General features: G+C 39.2%; 1 protein-coding gene and 1 long non-coding RNA gene across 8 annotated transcripts in view; one reads left to right on the top strand and one right to left on the bottom strand.

Moving 5' to 3' along the window:
• The window catches only part of LOC115866920 (uncharacterized), a 60,728-nt gene extending 48,247 nt beyond the window's left edge, over positions 1 to 12,481 (bottom strand). For 3 of the 7 annotated variants that reach the window (XR_009558670.1, XR_004044890.2, XR_004044893.2), the window contains exon 1: positions 12,104 to 12,255. This is a non-coding gene — a long non-coding RNA (uncharacterized lncRNA). Of the gene's footprint in view, positions 1 to 79; positions 95 to 12,008; positions 12,079 to 12,103; positions 12,256 to 12,312 lie in introns of those variants that run through there. The other 4 variants (XR_009558671.1, XR_009558668.1, XR_009558669.2 and 1 more) reach the window with 3 other exon arrangements.
• Positions 12,482 to 12,919: 438 nt separating this feature from the next.
• REV3L (REV3 like, DNA directed polymerase zeta catalytic subunit) overlaps positions 12,920 to 21,028 on the top strand; it is a 178,127-nt gene continuing 170,018 nt past the window's right edge. Inside the window, exon 1 of the mRNA XM_030882819.3 lies at positions 12,920 to 13,060. Coding sequence (XP_030738679.1) covers positions 12,922 to 13,060 — 139 coding nt within the window. The 5' untranslated portion in view covers positions 12,920 to 12,921. The remainder of the gene's footprint in view (positions 13,061 to 21,028) is intronic.

The following is a 21,028-nucleotide window of genomic DNA, read 5'->3' as shown; positions in this document are numbered from 1 at the left end:
AGGCAAAGATGCAGTAGAAGCAACAACAGTTTAAAACAGGTTGATGGGGATCTGGGATAGGGGACTTCATCGCACTTACCAAATCAAAATGAGTGGTTTGTTGGTAAAATGGAGTTGCCTAAGAATCAGAAGTTGGGCTGGCAGCTATTTATCATTTCTAGCAAAGAAACACATACATGGAAATAAATTTATGATAGCAAACATAGTAAAATATAAACAGGCCTGCGTTGAGGGGTAGATTTAATTTGAGCTCCATTTTCTTGCTTCTGCTCTGTCATCTCAATTTATTTCACACCTTTGCACAAGTTCACATCCGAGTTCTAATGTATTTTTTGATTCCTTTATATTATGGATAAAGAAAAACATTTTAAGAGATATAGTATCATAGTACTCAATACCAAATAGAAAAATTCAGAAAAAAATTTTTGCTATAGTTTTTAGACTTTTAATCTACCAATCAGTAAAGCTGCAATAAGAAAACTATACCTAATAACCATTGATTTTCCTACATTGACTGTTCACGGACTGGAAAATTCCAAGAATATTTCACAAAGGTTTAAAAAAATTTAATGTAAATTAAAAAAATCCTAATTATAAGAAATGCATATTTTATTATTGAGAGCTCTGAAGAATTTAATTCCTACAACCTACCTTGCCCTATAAACCATTTGTTTTGTTTGCCTGTCAGTGAGGTTGGCGTGAGGAGCAAAAACGCAGTGTTTCCTTGTACTAATTAGCAGCAAGCATTGTGGCAAAAACAAACGTCCACATGAAAAGCACAGCAAAATTCACTTTAAATCCTACTGTAAATATGCAAAAGTCCTCTGCATGAAGTCCTCTACAAAAGTCATCTGCATTTATTTTTATTGTAAAATAAGTTTTATTTTGAATTAAATGCTAAATGAAGTATGCTTTTAAAACCTATGTTATTCTTCCTGATATTACTGAGAGAAGGATAAACTCCCATATTAACTTCTTTAAAATTTAATATTTGGCAAGCAACATAGAAGAGCAGGAAGATCACTTACCAAGGAGCTACGTTACCTGGGTCCCACTTACACTTGGGGTCTTAGGCAAGTTATTTATTCTAAGTCTCAATTTCCTCATAATAAAATCTAAAGACTTGAATTAGTTCAGTGGTTCTTGCAAGGAAGATGCTTTGGAACTGCCTGTGGATATTTCTGACTTGGTAGATGTGAGAAGGGAGGGCCTGGGTAACTGTGACTTTATAATATTTCATAAGTGATTCTAATGCATATTACTGCCTAAGAACCAATGGTCTAAATAATTTCTTGGGTCCTTTGCGATTCTAAAACTCTACTTTTTACATCCAATCAATGGTCTTTTAACAGCTCCTAGCTTTCATCATTATTCTCTTCTTAATAAGTGTATTTTAGGAAATAGAGAAGCTGTAATTATTATTATTAATAATAATTTATTCTAAATTATGAATAATAGCTTACAGTTACTGAGTGCTTACCAGTTCTAAGATATTAACTCATTTAAAATATGTAATTTAATCCTCACAATCACACTGTGAGGTAGGAACTAGTATTATTATCTGTATATTACAGATGGGAAAACTGAGGTACAGAAAGTAATTTGCCCAAAATCACAGAGCAGGTAACTAGGGAAATTGGGCCGGAGAGCCTGAACTCTTAACCAGTATGCTACGCTGCCATTCAATAAATGAACTATACGTACAAACATATCCAGCCCTGTTCCCCATACACATAGCACTGCTTTCCCTGCTACTTTTGGGGGAAAAAAGGGTGTGTTTTTAGAAATTTGTGGGATCAGAAATGATGGAAAGGGGAAGCTGGGAAAGGCAAGAATGAAATGACTTAAGTGAGCTAAGCCTAAGACCCCTGTCCTGAGTGACAACAACTAGAGACTTGGATTCACAAAGGCCTCTAAAAAGGGTAATTACGTGTAGGAATGATTTCCCTTCCGTTATCATTTCATTCCATAATGTTTAAGACATGTTCTTTTTGACTGATCAAATATTAATTTTAAAAACATTAGAAATTTACCTTATTGGATGGACTAGACCCAAAACCATAAAGTAAAACAGGAAAGTAAGTACAAAAGCCAAGTTAGAGAGTCAGAGAGGGTAATAATTGAAATGATCCAGCCTAATACTAATTTTTGGTATACAAAGAACTTATAACACTATACCTTGGCTTATTAAGTATGAGATTCAGATGGTAGAGACTAATACATTATAAGGATAACCTTCTCTTCCCAACAGTATAGATAAAGAATAATCTAGCTGAGGTTGGTGGTCCTGAATTTACAGTGTTAAATGCCAATCTGCATAGCAGTTATTTTTTCTGTCTGGGTGCACTCAGCAATCTGGGAGCAGACGCCCAGTTAGAGCTGTTGTTTTGTCAGGTAAGTGATATCAGGGCAACAGGGCAAAGGAGATGTGGTTCCTGGCAAGAGAGTGGTAATTTAAAATAGAACGCAGCAGGAGATGAAAGAAGTGAAGGCAGGAGAAGGCTGATAGGGAGAAAGAAGAGAAGTCTATGGACTGGAGGTCCCAAGTCAGAGAAACCTGAGAAGGGTGAGAGGCTGCAGCAGAGTGAGGAAGAGTACTGGAAATGAGATGTTAGGGAACTGAGAATGGCTGTACTGGGAGTAACTGAGTGACAGAGCTAGGATGAAAGTTCTGGCCAGACAAAGTCAAGTCTGCATTTATGAGGTTAGAGGTGAAACAGATTGGGTGTATGACAAATCCAGGATGTGGCAATAGAAGCGAGTGGGTGAAGATCACATCCAGGAACTCTGAGGCTGGTGCTGGGTGAGCTGTCTACTTGGGTGATGAATTCACTCAGGATGACGGGAGGAACGCAGGTAAAGAGGAGGACGTAAGCCACATGTCATAGTCATTAATAAATTAAGTCTTGCAAGCCTCTGAATATGCTTAGTACAGGGGACTGGGTATTCGGAAAAAGGTATGCTTCCCCCTTATCTATGAGTTTTCTTAAGACTAATCTTTGCTCTACTTTTTAGATTTAGCAAGAACCTCTGCTTCACATTTTCATCTTAAGGAGAGGTCTTCTCTGCTAAAGTCGAATGGAAAATGAAATTACCTGCTAATTCAGGCAAGAAAAATCTCAGCTCCCTACTCTCATAAATTTGTGAAAATAAATTGTTTAAAAACAAATTACAACTCAGTTGCCCTAGTTCTGGTTTGAAAACATCTGGTGAGACCACTGGGTACAGTTTCCCACTACTCTTTTTTTTTTTTCTTTAGGTATAAAAACACACATACAAAGGTTTCTTATAATCTTGAAAGAACAGGGTGGCAATGCTATTTACTGACAGGCTGACCTTTACACAAAGAACCCCAACCTTCAACAAGCTGAAATTACTGTTACAGATGCCTTCAGAATATTGTCTTCTTCAGAAAGCATCATGTTTTGTCCAAGTCATACAGAAGTGGCTATATTATGGACACCATTTGGTCACCAAATGGTGCAAGGCAGAGGGCAGGGGAAAATTATTTCTGCAGTACCAACTATAAGTCTGATACTGTACAAGGAAAAATAGGAAATGTCAAATATGATTCCTAATGTCAAGAAACTTACAATTTACTTGTCAGTTACATAATACTTTAGCCCAGAGCTATGTCTTACATTTTTTTGAATCACTCACAGCATCTAACACAGGACTTTATAGATATCAACAAGAAGTTAATAAAGTTAAAACAGCAATACAAAATGTTTAGAATTAAGTAATAAAATACATGTTTAATATAAATGACCAAAACAGTTGAGCTTGTGTCATGGCAATCTATGAAAAATCTTGCTCCTATTCTAATTTTATATTTTTATTTTGAACATGTACTGACACAGGAAGGTCCCTATTCCTACTCATTGAAATCTTCAGGGAAGAAAAGAGCCAGGTCAGCTTTCCTTAGAGGAAGGAATTGGAGGTCAGGCTTATCCTGCACTAGGGCATCAAAAGTAACTGAGTCCTTACCCGCAACCTTTCTCAGATAGTCAAGGAAACCAGCCTTGAGCAATAGCTCTTCTAAGCATGCAAAACTATAGGTCAAGCTGTTATTGAAACCCTTTCCCTCTTGGGTTCTTTGATTTTACATTATATTGTTATCCTTCCATTCACTTATCAAAAAATTATTGAGCACCTACTATATATCAGTGATGTATTCCTATTATTTCTGATTCCTTCACTACCTCTTCATTTTTCTACCCTACCACTCACACTTTCTCAGTCCTCAGGTCTATTCTTTTATATCATCTATCTATCTACCTACCTATCTAGTCCTTCAGAAAGTGTACCAGTTCTCTGAGGTTCCCAGCCTTTAGGCTGATATCTCCCAACTTACATATCCAACATAAAAGATGGAAGGTCTTTTTTTTTTATACAAACTATTATTTTATTTATTTATTTTTAAATTTTTAATTGGAGTATAGTTGCTTTACAATGTTGTGTTAGTTTCTACTGCACAGCAAAGTGAATCAGCTGTACATATACATATATCCCCTCTTTTTTGGATTTCCTTCCCATTTAGGTCACAAGATGGAAGGTCTTAAACGTCCTGCTACACCTCACTGATCATTCCTTCTGAGTATTTCCTGCTGGCATCTCTTCCTCTAGGGAAGTACTAGGTTCTGAAATTTTTTCAACACTTTTAGTTTGTCTTTTCACTCTGTACTCTATCCTTACACAATTTCATCTCCCTCTCCGTCAATCGCTAAGTTTAAGAATGAATTTATTTCTATTCTCGCTCTTTCCATGCTTAAGGTCTTCATCAAGCCTGTTGCCCTTACTTTTATCCGGGTAACTCCTCTTCCTCTTTATTTAAATATTAGCTTAAAGTCATATTCTTCAAGAAAGTCTTTATTCTTCTCTCTAGGCTAAGTTGGACAGCTCTGCCATGTGACTTTATGTCACCCTGTCCTTTTCTTTTGAAGTATTTGTCATCTCAAATGATCTGTTTAATGGCTGTCTTGTCCACTAGACCAGGGGTCAGTAAACAATAGTCCGTGGATAAAACCCAGTCCCCCCGCCTGTTTTTTAAGTAAAGTTTTATTGGAACCCAGACACTCTTTCCTATATGTATTGTTGATGATTGCTTTTGTGTTTCAACGGCAAAGTTGAGTAGTTGGGAGAGAGACCATATGGCCTGATAAGCCTACAATTTATCTGTCCCTTTACAGGAAATTTGCCAAACCCTGCACTAGACTATTAGCATGAAGGCTGAAATCATGCCTGTCATTCTCACTTCTATATTCCCAGCACCTAGCATAATACCTGGTACATAAGTATTTTTGGACTAATTGTATTTCAGCCTCAAGCTTTAACCCATCTTGTCAGTGATATGAATGAGATCACATTAACTGGCCTGTGTTTATAGAAGCATTATAATCACTGCTTATCCAGATAATGATTGCAGTATTCTAGTCCAAGGCGGGTACAGAAATTAACCAAATAAAACACAAATGAATGGACTATTGCAACCACAGGTAAGTGCTCTGGAGAAAAAGAAACACAGTACAATTCGAGTGTGTAACAGAGAACCATAATCAAATATATAGCTTGGGAAGGCTTCCCTGGGGAAGTGACCTTTGACCTGAAATTTATTTTTTATTTTTTAAAGATCTCTCTTTTTAAAAAATAAATAAATAATTATTTATTTATTTTATTTTTGGCTGCATTGGGCCTTTGTGGCATGTGGGATCTTTCTGCTGTGGCGCATGGGCTTCTCTCTAGTTGTGGCACCCGGGCTCCAGAGCGTGTGGGCTCTGTAGTTTCAGCACGCGGGCTCTCTAGTTGAGGTGCGTGGGCTCAGTAGTTGTGGTGCATGGGCTTAGTTTCCCCAAGGCATGTGGGATCTTAGTTCCCCAACCAGGGATCAAACCCACGTTCCCTGCATTGGAAGGCAGATTCTTTACCACTGGACCACCAGGGAAGTCCCGACCTGAAATTTAAAGAATGAACTAACTGTGCAAAAAGAGGTGGAGAGAGGAAGAGCAAACCAGGCAGAAAGAATATCACATACAATTGTCTCTTCTTTGGAGAGAAAGAACATGGCATGTACTTGAAACTGATGTTCTTGTCAAATAATGAACAATAAAGTAAATTCCTTCAAAGTTAAGAGTAGGATCCAAAATGGAGCTAATCGGTGGGATATTTATAACTGTAAAATTTGAAACATTCTGTTATTGGCCGACAGTAGGAAAATGGAAAACTCTTGTATGTCCATGGCACAGCATATTATGTATCCATTAGAATAATTTATACGAAAAATTCTAATTTGCATGAGAAATGTTTCTGCTACAATGTAAAGTGAAAAAAAACGGGATTATTTCCACTGTGTAATATACTTATAGAAAAATTTTCTAGGAAAAAAGGGGCTAAAATGTTAATCATGACTGCCTTTGGGTGGGATTGAGTGTCCTATATTTTCTTTATGGTTTTCCATAATTTCTTTCCTATGCATTTCAAACCTTTAAGATTGGAAAAATACATTTTATTGAGAAAATAAGGAAATATAAGTGTTGGTCTGTGACCTACACATCTGACAGTAAATAGTCTTTCCTGGTCCCTGGAGGGATGTAAAATTAGGATCAAAACCCAGGGGAGCTCACTGTCAATAACAAAAATTATTAGTGGACGTTTTCCTGGAATGTGATTTAAGCTGTGAATATGTAAGTGCAGTGGGGACTTTGGGGCCAGGGAAAACCAGCCTGAGATATGCTGCTCTACAGACACACTGCTTCTGAGATTTTGAATCCTGATTATTTAAACTGAGAACTTAATCTAATCTTACTCTATGTGTGTTTGGTTTCTTCCTGCCTAGTCATGATCCATCAGAAATGCCCCAATATCAGGTCTGGACATGTAATTTAAATGAGGTCCTGGAAAGCTCAATCAACAATTCTAATATTACTCTATTCTGAAAGCTTCTTTTTTGTTTCTCAAACATCATCTTTAATTTATAGGCTCAATGGTCTCTCCCTTAAAACTATTACTGCTAATTTATGGAAGTGGAAGAGTTGAGAGTTGTTTTTTCAAAGTGTTGCTTCTCCCTGTAACTGAGTAGATTAATTGGTTAAAAAGATAAGAACAGAGAGAAATTCAGCTCTCACCACAATGATTAATTTGACTTTCCTTTAATTTCTTTTAAAAAGAGACATAAAATCCCATTCTTTTAGTCAAAAAATATTTTATCATTCAGGCAATACATATTTATGTGTCTACCTTATACCCAGACAGCTGCTACGAATAAATTGGGGGAAACCTGCATGAAGTCTTTTGAGAGTGAGGAGAGCTGATGGCAATTGCCTCCAGAGTTTGCCATACTTAATTAGGTCTTCCAAATCCCTTCTGGGAGGAAATGAGTTTCTTTACCATCATGGTTTCATAGAGGTCAGACACTGTATGAAGGATTGGGTAAAAATTTCCCTTAGAAAAGATCAACTACCATTTATATGCATGTGACACCTAAAACCCACTGATCCCCTTTAAACTTTCATCCCAAATGTTTGTTTCATCACCAAGGTAGGTGGTATTATTTTTCTGACAATGGAAAAAAGGTCACCATAATTCTGCTCTCCCAGGTATGAGAATTTTGAAATCTTTTTAACTCAACTCTGTATTTTGCTCTGCTTGAGAATCCATAGCAAAAATTGCACATGACCTTTCCAGGATCTGCAATGATCATGGTTTCTAGCTGCAGACAGTGGAGTCCACTAAAGGAGTTCAGTAGAGAGAAGTAACTCCTCTTTGGGGGGCACTTAGAAATGTATGAGGGTATTTTTATCACAGTGGCATGTAGTGCCCAGGGGCCAGGGATGTTAAATATCCTGCACAATAAAGAATTGTTTCATCCAAAATATCAGGAGAAGCCCCCTTGAGAAACACTGAGCTCAGGGTCAACTTCATGGCATGCAAACTGTGCAGTCATACAGGGCCCTCTGCTTGCTTTAATGGTCTGCAGTTACCATTCTGAAAATCTTAATACTTTTATGTTTGAATGTCTGTTTTATAAAAGAAGTGGTACAATGGATCATACCTGCAAGCAGAGGAGGCAAACTGTTTGTCTTCTTGCTTACTACCCAGTTTGCATACAGTCTGCATAATGCCTCACAAGCACAGGATGCTGGTGAACCTAAGCATACAGGAGCTCTGGGAAAGTGACTACAAGGCAAACATGTTATATCTATGACTGATTTAGTGGAGGCGCTGACAGTTCCAAGAGACTATGCTTTCCATTTCAACCAGAACTTGCTTCAGGTGCAGAAAGAAGATAATGGCATCCTAAGAAATACAAGTGACCAAAGAATTCTATCGTAGCCTTACTTGTGTGTGTTACTTCCCTGTATGACCATTTACACTGAAAATGATGACATAGAAGGAAGGGGAAAGGCAGGGCAACCCATAGTTCCTTTCCCTTCAGTCCTTCCTTACTCAGGTTGGTAGGATATGTGCGTATCAAGAAGGGAAAGAAAAACAGCTGAGTTAGTTTTGTGCTGCATTTACACTGTTCTGATAAGCAAAAAATACATCCTCGTGGCATGTACAAGCTACGAAATATGAATTGTGTCGTTTTGGTGATTTCATGTATGAGTTAAATGCTCTTATATTTGCATTTATAAATGGCACTGCACAATATAACGAGAAATGGTAAAATTCATTCTAATAATTTAAAATTCTAATTTTTCTTAGAATGACATTAAAAAGCAAATTTAAAAACAGCATGACAGGCTGAGGGAGAGATGACGGAAGAAAGAAAAAGCTTTGTATTTTAGTACGTATAATGGCACTTGTTCCCTGCTTTTTGAACAGGGGCCTTACATTTTTCATTTTGCTCTGGGCTCAACAAATTGTGTAGCTGACTGTGACTGAGCTAGTTTAAGCAGAAAGGGATTAAAGGATGGTATTTAGCTCATAGATCTCTGAGAGAACCAGAGAACCAGGCTTGGATAATACATGGCTAGAAACAACATCCAGGAAAAACCAAACCGGGAAGAACACTCATCCCACATCACATCCGCTATTCTAGCAGAAAGCCATCCTAGCACCACTTGCCAGTCAGCACCTATGACTCTCAAAATGGATGCCAGAACTCCTCCCCAGCTACCCAGAAGAACCAGACACCTCCACCACGGTGTTTGCCAGCAAATCCCATCTCCCTGAGTGCAACTGAGGCATCACGTTGCTCATTTTCAGATCTACGTCTTGAATGGGTGCATCTGATTGCTGGAAACTAGGTTACATGTAGTGAAACGCTGAAGCCAACATATAATTGTTAGCATCTTCTCCAACTAACTCCCCATTCAGTGAAGTCCCTTTGGTAGCTTGGGAGTATTCACACCATGAAAATGGGTCAATGCTACAAATCAGGTTCTTTCCCCTCCTCCAGCCATTGTTAATGATTTACTAGCACACCACTCATCCATGCCAGTATGCTAGTATTTTTTAATTTTCTAGCTTCTAAAGTACAGAAAAGCAAGCTAGAAGGGGGGCTGGATAAGTGTTGAATAAGCCATCTTATAATATCTACCAAAAAATTATGGTATCCATTGCCTTGTTCTAGATTATAAATTGCTAACAGACATTGAACAGTATTGGTACAGAAGGCTGAGCAGGTTTTACTAAAGGCATGACATGATGAGTATAGGTTAATGAACTAGAAGAGTTAATAAAATGTCACTTGATATGACTGAAATATATTTCTATGATGCTGGACTATAAACTCTCTAAGGGCAGGAACCATGTCTGTTTTGTTTCTCGCTATATCTCAAATCACCTGGCAAATAGTCACTCAACATTAACAGCAATAACAAAAACAGATGCTTTAAGTTTGTTAAGTATAGAGGTCAATTTCGGCATTTCTCATATTGTATGTAGATAACAGTTCCAAATGATTTTATTGTTTTCAGATGAGTTAAATTTCTGGATGTCAACGTTTATTATGATACTTTCACATACATTATCTCATTTGATTAAGCCTTACAACATCCCTGAAAAGTTAAAACAGGAATTACTATCCATTTCATAGATGAGAAAAAAAAAAAACCCCAAAATAGTTATCTTTCCAAACTCATTTACCTAGTAACTGATGGTTTAATTTTTCATTCTCTGACTCAAAATTCCAGAGCTCTTTCTTACCTCAGGAGAATATAATTATAAAACACATTTGATAATGATTAATTAGGGGAGTACTGTCAGGTTTTCAATTTGAACATTAAGTTAAATTTTATTACATGCAATGGACACAATATCTTAATTTCATGCTGCAAATGTTTTTCTTCAAGAGTGAACATTCTTTCCTTGGAGTTCTAGAAGGATTTGAATGATGGTTGCAACTGCCTTTTCTTAAAGTAAATGAGTTGATTCAAGAGGTAGGAGGAAAGAAACCCTTTTCTAGAAATAGCTAATCTGTGAATCTCATACTTTTACCTTTTTCTAGTTAGGAATAATATAATTTAAATATTATGGATGTACTTTATAATATAGTACAGGGATGCTCGATTTTATATTACTTAAGAATCATGACAGTGGTGGGTGGTCCAGGCCCCATACCCCAAAAATGTGATTTAGTAAGTGCCAAAATATTAAAGAACACACTAGTGCCATGAAATACTGTGAGAATCACTGGTACTGTGCATCTGATATTCAGCTTGTACAAATTATTTTACCAGAAAATGCATTTAGTATGGTAGTCCTATTTTTAAGTCACTTCTATACCTTTCTAAAACTAAAATCAAATTAGATTTTGCCTCTTAAAATATTAAGTAAGGTCCTGTATATTAGTAGAAATCTTGCCACCTATGTTTACAATCATGCTCTCAGGTTGAAAACTGCAAGCTAATTTGCTGTGGTAATCAGTCTCGAATCCCTCGGAACATAAACTCTTATTAGCATTATATGTTATGGGATTTATAGACAGCTTACCAGTGATCTGTCCCTCTGGGCCTTTTGCTTTTCCTACTTTAAGAACCACAATGGTTCCAAATGAGGATCTCTCACACCACTTCAAATATACGGCAACCTACTAACCATTAAAATAACACCTGTATAATGCACGTGTGAAAGAATGAACTCTAATTAGAGTAGATTGAAAACGACTGTCAAAAGTCCTAATTCTGTGGCATATTTCAAACTTGAAACCACGGTTTCTGCCTTCTACTGCTTCAATCTTTTTGATGGGAAGAAACCTTAATGGATTTTTAAGTGAAACTCTCGTTGCACGGATAAGGAAACTGAGGCCCGAAGAAACCAAATTATTTGTCCAAGGTCACGCCCAATATTAGTGACCAAGTCAGACAAAAACCTAACGGTTCCAATATAATGGCCAAGCCAGCTGCATCTGTTACTACCCTTTTTTTGCTCTCCGTTTCACAACTGCACCCCTATTTCCCCCTCCCCCCCGTTTTTGGATAAAGTTGTTTTGTCTAACGGTCCCCCCCCACCTCCTTTTGCTTTTATGCCTTAGGATAGTAAAACCTTACACAAACCGTTAATGAATAACACTGGGAGTCCACACCTGACGTGGTGACTTTCTTGGGCCTTTTCTTCGGCCGAAAATTTCGCCGAAAGGCTCTTAATCCTACGTTCCGCGGGGAAGGGAGGGGAGGAAGGGGAGGAGGGAGGTCACTGGGAACTCACAAGTCCTTACATGTCCAGGCGCGCGCCCGGGACGCAGCCTGTGGGTCCTAGGAGGAAACCAAGGAAGGACATACTAGGGCGAGAGGGGAGGAAAGGGGCGGGAGAAAGACACCGCGGTGGGAAATCCCTGTGCACTGCATCTGCCAAGCCCTGGCAAACCTAAGCAGAGCTGAGCGTGAATAAAACTCATTAAGCGGCCGGGCGCAGACACTGCACAACAGCAGCTGAAGAGGGAGCGCGGTGGCTCGCGCCGCATGTGGGGGAACGAACGGCTGGGCGGCTCTTTTATAGGCCGAAGCCCGCGCTCGCGCGCCCCCGCCTCTCGCACCGCCCCTGGGCCACGCGCGAGGCCGCTGCGTTACCTGAGAAGGGCCGGCTGCGTCCGCCGCCCGCCCTCCCGCGAGGCTGCAGCGGCACGAGGGCTGCGCCTCGCCTCCCCGCGGGCGGGTTTTCTTACCTTGTAAAAAGCCGTTTCCGCGGCTGCCCCCGCCTACTCTGCAGAATGTGAAATGGCGGTCGGCGAGGCGAGCGCGATCACCGCGGCTCCGGCCAATCCCGCCTAGCCACCGAAACGGCCCTGAACACTGGCGCCCCCCTCCCGCCAGGCCCTCCGAGCCCATCCATGACATCGGCGCTCCGCCGCCCGCTCCCTCCGCTGCCCCTCACCCAGGTAGCCGTGCCCACCGGCCGAGTCATCGATCCTCCGCGCCCTGTGCCGGCCGAGCTTTCCGGCAGCCTCAGCTCTCGCTGCGTGCCCGGGGGCGGGGGAGAAAACACCTACTCGGCCCCCGCCTGGATGTCCCGCTGGGGCGCCCTCCCGGTTCCCTCCCTTTCCTGCCGCTTCCCCTCCCCCAACTACTCACAGCCCTCTCTTCGCCGCACACACAACCCCCCTTCTTCCCTCCCCCAGTGGTTGCGTCCGTGACATCATCATCATGGCAACAAGAGCTGCAGCCTGGGACGGAGGAGCCCGTGTGATTCCCGGCGGCGGCGGCAGTAGCAGCAGCAGCACCAGCACCGACGAAAGCGCGAGGGCTTCCTTCCTGTCGCCCCTCGCCGGGTGCTCCTGAGGAGGCGGCGGCAGCAGTGCCCACACCGCCCCGCCCGCCGCCGCTGTTCGCCGTGTCTGAGTGTGAGGGGAGGGGACCGAACCGCGGAGAGGAGGGGGCGCCGCCGCCACCGCGGCTGTGGGGCCGCCGCTGCGGAAGGAGCCGCCGCTGCTGCTGCCGCTGCCAGGTCTCTAGTGAAGAGGAGGTAGTGGCGGCGGCGGCGAACATGTTTTCAGTGAGGATAGTGACTGCCGACTACTACATGGCTAACCCACTGCAGGGGCTGGATATCTGCCAATCCCCCCTCACCCAGGCCCCTGTCAAGAAGGTGCCGGTGGTGCGAGTCTTCGGAGCGACCCCGGCAGGTAAGCGGGCGGGAGCGGCGGACGCCCGGGCAGCCCTCCCCGCCGCGCACTCGCGCGCACGCCGCCGGCCTTCTCCGCAGACCGCTGCCGCGTCTTCCCTCCCCTTGGCCCTCCTCGCCTTTCCTCCCGAGCCTGACGAGAGGCGCAAAAATGGGGGTCCGCGCGGGCGTTGCGCGCCGCCCCCCGCATCCCATCTCAGGCGGGGAGGCGGCGGGCGCCGAGTGTTTACACTGCGTGCGGCGGTCGGGAGCCGGGTCCGCACTTGGGGTCGCGGGCGGGCGGAGCGGGCACCACTCTCGCCCCGGAGGACGGGTCAGGTGGCCGCGCCATGTCCTCCGTGAACGGTTGCGCGGGGCCCCGCTCTGAGGTCGGTCGCTGGTGGGACCGCGGACACCCTCTGCGTCTCCCAAGTTCCCCTTGCTGGAAATATTTTTCAGAGGAGTGGGGAAGTGTCAGCTCTGTTGTCAGTCGCGCCTCGTCGCCTCTTCTCACCAGCGCTCTCCTCTGCCCCTTCTGGAGATGCTGTGGGCTGAAGAATGGTGCCTGGGGCCAGATAATCTTTCTTGTTGAAGTGACCATGTGGTTCTGCTGTGAGTGCAGGTCGTAACTCCTTAGAGTTTAAAGTAAAGCCTCAGAGTCTGGGGGACAGGGCTGCGTCCCCAGGTGCCTTGCTTTCAGGGAAATGTGTATCCACGGAAGTAGGAAATGCGTGTTGATGTTGCCCAACGTACAACATCCCACTTAATAGCGTGAATTTCATAGGAACCACATCTAAGTCCAGCAACGCAAACATTAAAAAAAAATGCCCCTGTGCTGGGGTGTAGCATTGCATTTTAAATACACGTACATCTAAGACAAAAACAATTTTGAAGAACCAGTGGGGTGGGGAGACAAGCTACGTTCTCAAAAGCTCTTGGGGATTTATGATAATGTAAGTAGGATAGTGGCCAAATTTACAAGGTTTTTAATTGTTTTGCTTTTCTACATGCTTTGAACTGCCTTTGTGAAGTAATGGAGCTGCCTCCTAGAAAGAGATGCTCTTACCTCTAGCTATGTACTGTCCTTTGGGATTTTAGATAGCGTTTCCCACTTGATGCTCCTTGCTCTAATCACCATTCATCTTATTACTGCAGTCAGTTTTCCTGTGGGCTATCAAGATAATAGCACTTTCCCAAACACAAGCACTCTAAGCAGTTATCTTTTAATGTGAATTCTCTTCGTTAAAAATTTCAATGTTGTTAGTGAGATTTGATAGAATGCTTCTTTTTAAAACAGTGAAAAAGATTTTGATGATATGGACTTTTTAAGATGGGGCATTTGGGTGCTGTTAACAATTTGTTGAAAGTGTAACACCTGAAACTTTGGAGGCTGGAGAACAGAGGCAATAAAGAGTTCTGAAGGATAGATTTTCTGCTCTTTTAAATATAGTGGTGCTGTCTTTGTTTCTAATTGGAATTTCAGTGTAATATACTGTTGTGTTTTTTTTCACTTCAGGTGCAGAGAAGGAATAAGATAGGGATGTTGATATAGCTCTGTTCAGCCAGATTTTGAAATTTTAAAGGGACATGCTAATAGGATATACTGTGGCATTGCTGTGTATTACAGTTTGTATGGTTTGGGTTACTTTTCTACACATAGTTTTTTTTTTTCTCTGCACAAGTCATTAAATATGTAACCCTGAGTGATTTGCAAGCTCTGTTTTATAGGAAAGTTTTGTTTGTGGAAAAAAAGTGAATTTCAGAGTGAGCTAGGAGGAATTTTATTATGTGAAAAAATATTCTTTAAAAAATAAAGAGTATGGTGTACTTTTGTGTTTCTCAATATAAAAAAATATAGAAATGTGAACTAGTCTGTAAAAAGAAATACGTGTTTCTTCCTCTTGGACATCTTACAATAGATTACCAGCATCTCCCCCTCCCACCCCTTAAAAAAAAACTGGATTAAAAAATCACTGAAATGTATAATGTAAATCAATATAAAAGTTAGACCTTTTTGTACATACATTGAAAAATATAAAACCTGATACAGAGAAATCCAGACTTCAAGTTGTTAAGGATAATTGAATTGAGTTTGCTATAAATATAGTTCACAAACATAAATTTTTGTGTTTCCTCAAAAGGTGAAAAATTTTGACATCACTGGCATACATTTAGAGTTTACAGCTTTCAGAATCAAGCCAGCATTTTTAGCATGTCAGAAACTCCCAGTAAAATTAATATTAATTGAACATAAATAAAAACTGTACAATTATCTGCTTCTGAATTCTCTCCCCAAAGAAAAGTAGTCCAGTCCACCTAGTAAAATAAATTTTGAAAATAATTAATATAAAAAAGAAGTCAATTTGACGTAGTAAAAGTCTGAATGCTAGAATTTTTAATGAAGACAGATTTATTGTTTGAAAGCACAAACTATATCTACTAATTAGTAAAATTAATGAAAAATTGTAACACATGATAAATCTACGTTAGAGTGTCATAAACTTAAGTCTTTCATACATAGGAAATTTTGGAAGTCCTCAATTCTTTACCTTGGTTTGGAGAAAATATGTTTTTAAACTGAGTTTGCTTTTCAAATGAAGTTGTGAAAAATAACAGCAGAAGAAATTTTCTCCCAAATAAAATGACCATTTCAGATTTATATTATAAATTTTGAACTGATTGGTTTATTACATTTTTACTAGTTCAGTTTTCCTATTATTGCATGAAAAGTGTTTTTCTGCTTTAGAAAACAGTCCAGTTGACTTCTGATTGTCCTGTGTTTTGAGGGCATATTTGAGTAATTTAAGAAATAAATTGTCTTAGGTTTAAGAGCTCTCATATCTTAAGTTGGTGAAATTTGAAAAGGTATTTTAAAAAGTGGTACATTCAAATTTGAATGATAAATCCTGACTAACTGATTTAATCCTTTGGTGGTTGAGGATATTGGTTCCTGAGAGAATCAATTAAATTTTCTATATATAAGTGATGGAATTATTTTTAAGAAACCAAAAACCTCTTCTGCTTTTCTTTTACTCATTTAAAAATGTCTTGAATATTGTTTTGACATACAATGTATTTAGCAATATAACAGTTTTTTGGTAACTTGTTTTAGTGGTGGGAAGCAAGGTTATAAATAACTAAAGTACAGGACAGCGTTTTTTCACTTAGATTTGAATATGGGTATGAGTGCTCTGGGAATTCACTTCAAATAAAATCCTAAGGCTTTATTGTAAGGACCTGACTCAGGTGGATCTGGGAAGCTGCCCAGTTACCACATACTAACTCTTGCTTATTAGTTGCCTGATGTAACTCATTTCATGTTGAGCTTAGACAGCTTTCTCAGTTTTCTCAACATCAATTTAAACAGAATTATCCTTTCAAAAAGCTTCCCTGCTGAGATGCAGAGTAGGAGTAAACAGAAGAGTGTGAGTGAGATGTTCACATAGCAAGTAATTAAACAAAGTAGGACAAACAGACTATAGAGGGAGCTGCTTGACTTTAAGATTACTGTAAGGAACTCTGCCATCTCCCCCCCTCTAAGTCTTCCTCCAGCTAGTGAAAATTTTAGTAGATTGTTCTAGATGCTATGAAATCAGGTTATTCAACATAAGAAATTGATAATTCTGAAATGCTGTATAAAGTTATGTAGTTGCATAATCTCACTTTTTGGGTATTTTGGTGGATTATTAAATAAATTTGAGATGAGTACAATTTTGAAAGCTACAGCATTTATCAACAACTCAGATTACGAATAATTTCTCTAAAAAAAGTCTTGTTCATAGGCTTTTTTTTTAAACCATTTAAAAATATTTTAACATCACATAATGCCTATTTGAAATAAATATTAGAAAGATTTTTCAGGAGCACTACTGAGATTTAGTGATTTACCACAAACAAAATTAGTCAGTTTATTTAGTAGGTATTTGAAGCTTGAGTTGCAAATTTTGTTAGTTTTCTGTATTGTGTTTGACTTAAAATAACCATCAGTTAATCAGAAGCTTATTAAGCAGGAGTCCTCTTAAATCTGTGGACACAGTGGAATGTTGTAGTACGTGATTCAGTTCATTCAGTGAACACTTAATGAGAACCTACTGCATATATATTGAGCTATGCTTTAAGTGCCGTCGTTATGAACAACTTTTACCCTCCAGAAGCTCACAATATTGGAGGGATGATAGACATGTAAACATAAGTCAAACATAGTTTAATTGGAATATAAAAGAAATGGAATATAAAAGAATATAAAAGAAATGTGTGTAAGACAAAGTGAGGACTCAAAGGAGGACATGTTCATTGACCACCTAGCAGGCAAAAAGGGGAGTCAGGGAAGGCTTCATGAAGGAAGTATGGATTAAGTCATTTTAAAGCAATTTCAAAAGAATATTAAAATTCTGATAGAGGAACAGATACAAGGTAATTCACAAATGGAGAGAAAACTGCTCTTGGCTGGGCAGCTTGGCAATGCATATCAGAATCCTTGAAATGTTGTTTTTTGACCCAGTAATTCCAGTTTTAGGGATTTTAATCTATGAATGTAAATCTTTTGGCAAAATCTGATTATCTTTTGAATCCATCTACTTCTTTCATTATCCATCACCACCCTAGTCTAAACTACTAACATTTTTGGATGCATTTACAATAAACAGCCTCCTAATCTTGGCCTACCCCAATCTATTCTGTTCCCTTCTAATCTGTTTTCTACACTGTAATCAGGAATCTTTTCAAAATGCAAACCTGATTATATCACCATACTACTTGGTATGCTTCGGTAGCTTTCCATTGCATTTAGGATAAGGACAAAGCTACATGTCTTATGTGGTGGCATCTACATGTCTTACAAGGTCTTGCACAGTCTGGTCCCTACCTCTCTATCCAGTCATGGCTTGAGCCATGTCCTTCTTGCCTTGCTCTTTATGTTCCAGCCATATTGACCTTATTTCAGTCCCTTATTCTTGCCATGCTCCTCCCTCAATGAGGGCTTTGTACCTGCTGTTCCCTCTGCCTAGAACGTTTTTCCTTTTCCTTCACCTAAACTCCAATTTGTCATTCCTCAGGGAAGCCTTCCATAGACTCTCAAAGCTCCATAAACTCTCCTTCATAGCACTTGCTATAGTTGTAATTTTTATATACATTGGAGATTGTTTGTTTTTCCCAGTAACCTCCATAAATGCTGGTAATGCGTTCATTTTTGCTCACCATTATAGAGACAGTGCTGACCACAGTGCTTGAAACTCAAGCATTTGTTGCAAGAATTAATCAATAGATGATAGGCATAACAGGGAACAGCCCCAAATGTTCAACAGCTGAGAAATGGTTACATAAATTGGGCATATTCATTTAGTAGAATTTATGTCATTAAAGTCATGTTTTCATGATTATAATATAATATATAATAATATGGGAAAATGCTATCAGTATATTATATGAAAAAAATCAGTTTGCAAAATAGTCATTTATGCAGAAAAAATGCACCAGAATATAAAGGTTGGTTATCACTGGGAGGTGTATTTTGTATTTTTCAGATTTTCTTCAGAGAACATGTATTGATTTTATAATTTGGAAAAAGAAACTATACAAAATTAAGGAAAAGCTGTCAGAAATATGGGAAAAAGACTTGAGGTTGATATTGGGCTCCCAAATAAGTATCAACTAAAATGCATGATTGCATGATGATAGTGTTAAACTTGATTATATAAATTCAGTTTAGGAACTGCAAAATGATTCTTATATTAAAGAAAACCAGTAATTTCTAGTTTTATTATACTCATTTATATGTAAACTGATTTTAATTTTAAAATGTTTTGCAGAGTAGGATGGCTTTGGCACATGACAGCAATGAAACAGAGCAGAGACTCTAATATATGTAAGAACTTAGTGTATGATAATGGATGCTACCTTTCCTGTCAGTAGTGGAAAGAATTCTTTAATAAAGTGTTGGCTTCCAGATAAGTGAGAAGATTTAAATGTGAAAACAAACAAAAAACGTAGGATAATTATTTTAATTTAATCTAGGAATGGTGAAGGCCTTTCAAAGTATGAAACAGAACTGAAGCCAGATTGCTGAATTTTACACCGTAAAAATAAAATTCTGTATAATGACAAAAATCATAAAGTTAAAAGAAGAGTAGACTAGTAAAAATTATTTGTACACTTTTCACAAAGGACTAATTTCCTCTTAATATACAAAGAGCTCCTAGAAAACAATCCAGTAGAAAAAGTGAGCAAAGAGAATTCATATGAAAAGATGTGCAATTTTATTATAATGAAGATGTAAATTAAAGCTACAGCATACCATTTATCACCTATCTAATTAGGAAAGATTGATTACATAGTATAACTTGGGGAGGGTGAGAGGAAGGGGAAATGGGCATTCTCATATATTGCTGGTGGGAGTATAAAATGTTCATTTTCTATGGAAAGCAATTTGTAAATCATTTTCAGAATTTAAAAATGCACGTATATTTTAGTGGTGGTTTTTTTTTTTTTGGCCGTTTCGCGCAGCTTGTGGGAACTTACCCTACTAAGGATTGAACCCGGGCCCCTGGCAGTGAAAGCCCAGAGTCCTAGCCACTGGATCGCCAGGGAATTCCCTTTTTTTTTTTTTTTAAGTTCTTTTTTACTTTTTCATGTATATTTTGATCTAGCAACTTCATTCAAGAATTTTATCCTTTAAAAGATATTATATATGTGTTAAATGAACATATAAGAATATTTGTGGCAGCATTGTTTGTCATTGCAAAAGGTTGGAAACAACCTAAACATAAACCAGTAGGGGAGTAGTTAAGTATTATTATGGCATATCTATTCAATGGAATACTAGGCAGTCCTTAAAATAATGAGGCAACACTATGTGTACTGCTGTGGTGCCATGTCTGATATATTAAGAGGAAAAAAAGCAAGATGCAAGACTCCATGTGTGGTATGCTGCCATTTGTGTGGCTTAAAAAATATATATGTATGTATAAAATATATAAATATATGTAAATAAAAATATAAATATATATTTATAAGTATATATATTGTACACATATATCTGGAAGGATACATGAGAGTTTTGTAACAGTGGTTGCCTCCAGTGAGGGTAACTGGTGGCCTAGAGGACAAAGGTGGGAGTCTAATTTTTTTATAGTTTACTGTTTGGTAACTTTGGGATGTTTTTTGCCATGTGCATGGGATACCTGTTCAGAGTTAATTTTTTTAGGTTATGTTGTGCTTGCAAGAATTGGTAAGGAAGAACAAAAATAAAAGGGCATAGTAGTCCTAAATAGTTGTCAAATGATTACTGCAGTACTGTTTAATTTTAGGTTTTAATTTTACTGTTTAATTTTAGGTCTTCTAATTCAGAGCTTCCAGTTGATGTTATGTGGCTCTGGGCACTAGTTGAGTGGGGTCTGAAGGTAGGGTGTGGGGTTCCTGTAAGCAGAGAGCATGATGAGCATAACTAGCAGGTATTGCTTTGTTTGATACTTTAAGTACATTAAAGAAGGTGCTTTACTATTTGGAATCTACTTCAGCCAGCCAGAGTATGCAGCTGCCTCTTGTCAAGAAAGGATCGTGGAGCTGTCATTGGAGTTTGTATTCTGGGTGCTGAGGAGTGTGTCATCCAGTGCAAGGTGCAGCCACTGATGATGAGAGGACTGGGTAGCAGGGATGTTGCACTGGGGGGCCTAGCTCTACGCCTGAATTTTGCCTGTATTGGATTCTCTTAGCTGTTTGATGTGCCATTTAGCTTGTTGCAAGGTGACTGCCTAATAGTGCATGTATGTTCTGAAAAAGTAAATCATCATTGTTATTTTGAAATATTGCTCCTGATGTGAAAAAGGTTGGATTTGAAATTCATTCATATTGTTACAAATTTTATTTAAATTAAAAAATTTCTTCCATAATTATATAAAGAAAATGTGATAAATTTTTTTCATCAAGTACCATGTCGATGCCTCCAAATACCCTCTTGTTGGCCAGTGTGCTGAACAAATATTATTTACAGTGT

Source organism: Globicephala melas, chromosome 14 (assembly GCF_963455315.2).
Source record: "Globicephala melas chromosome 14, mGloMel1.2, whole genome shotgun sequence".
In the NCBI taxonomy this organism is placed as follows: domain Eukaryota; kingdom Metazoa; phylum Chordata; class Mammalia; order Artiodactyla; family Delphinidae; genus Globicephala; species Globicephala melas.
The sequence above is the reverse complement of the archived record's forward strand: the minus strand, read 5'-3'. Positions and strand labels throughout refer to the sequence as shown.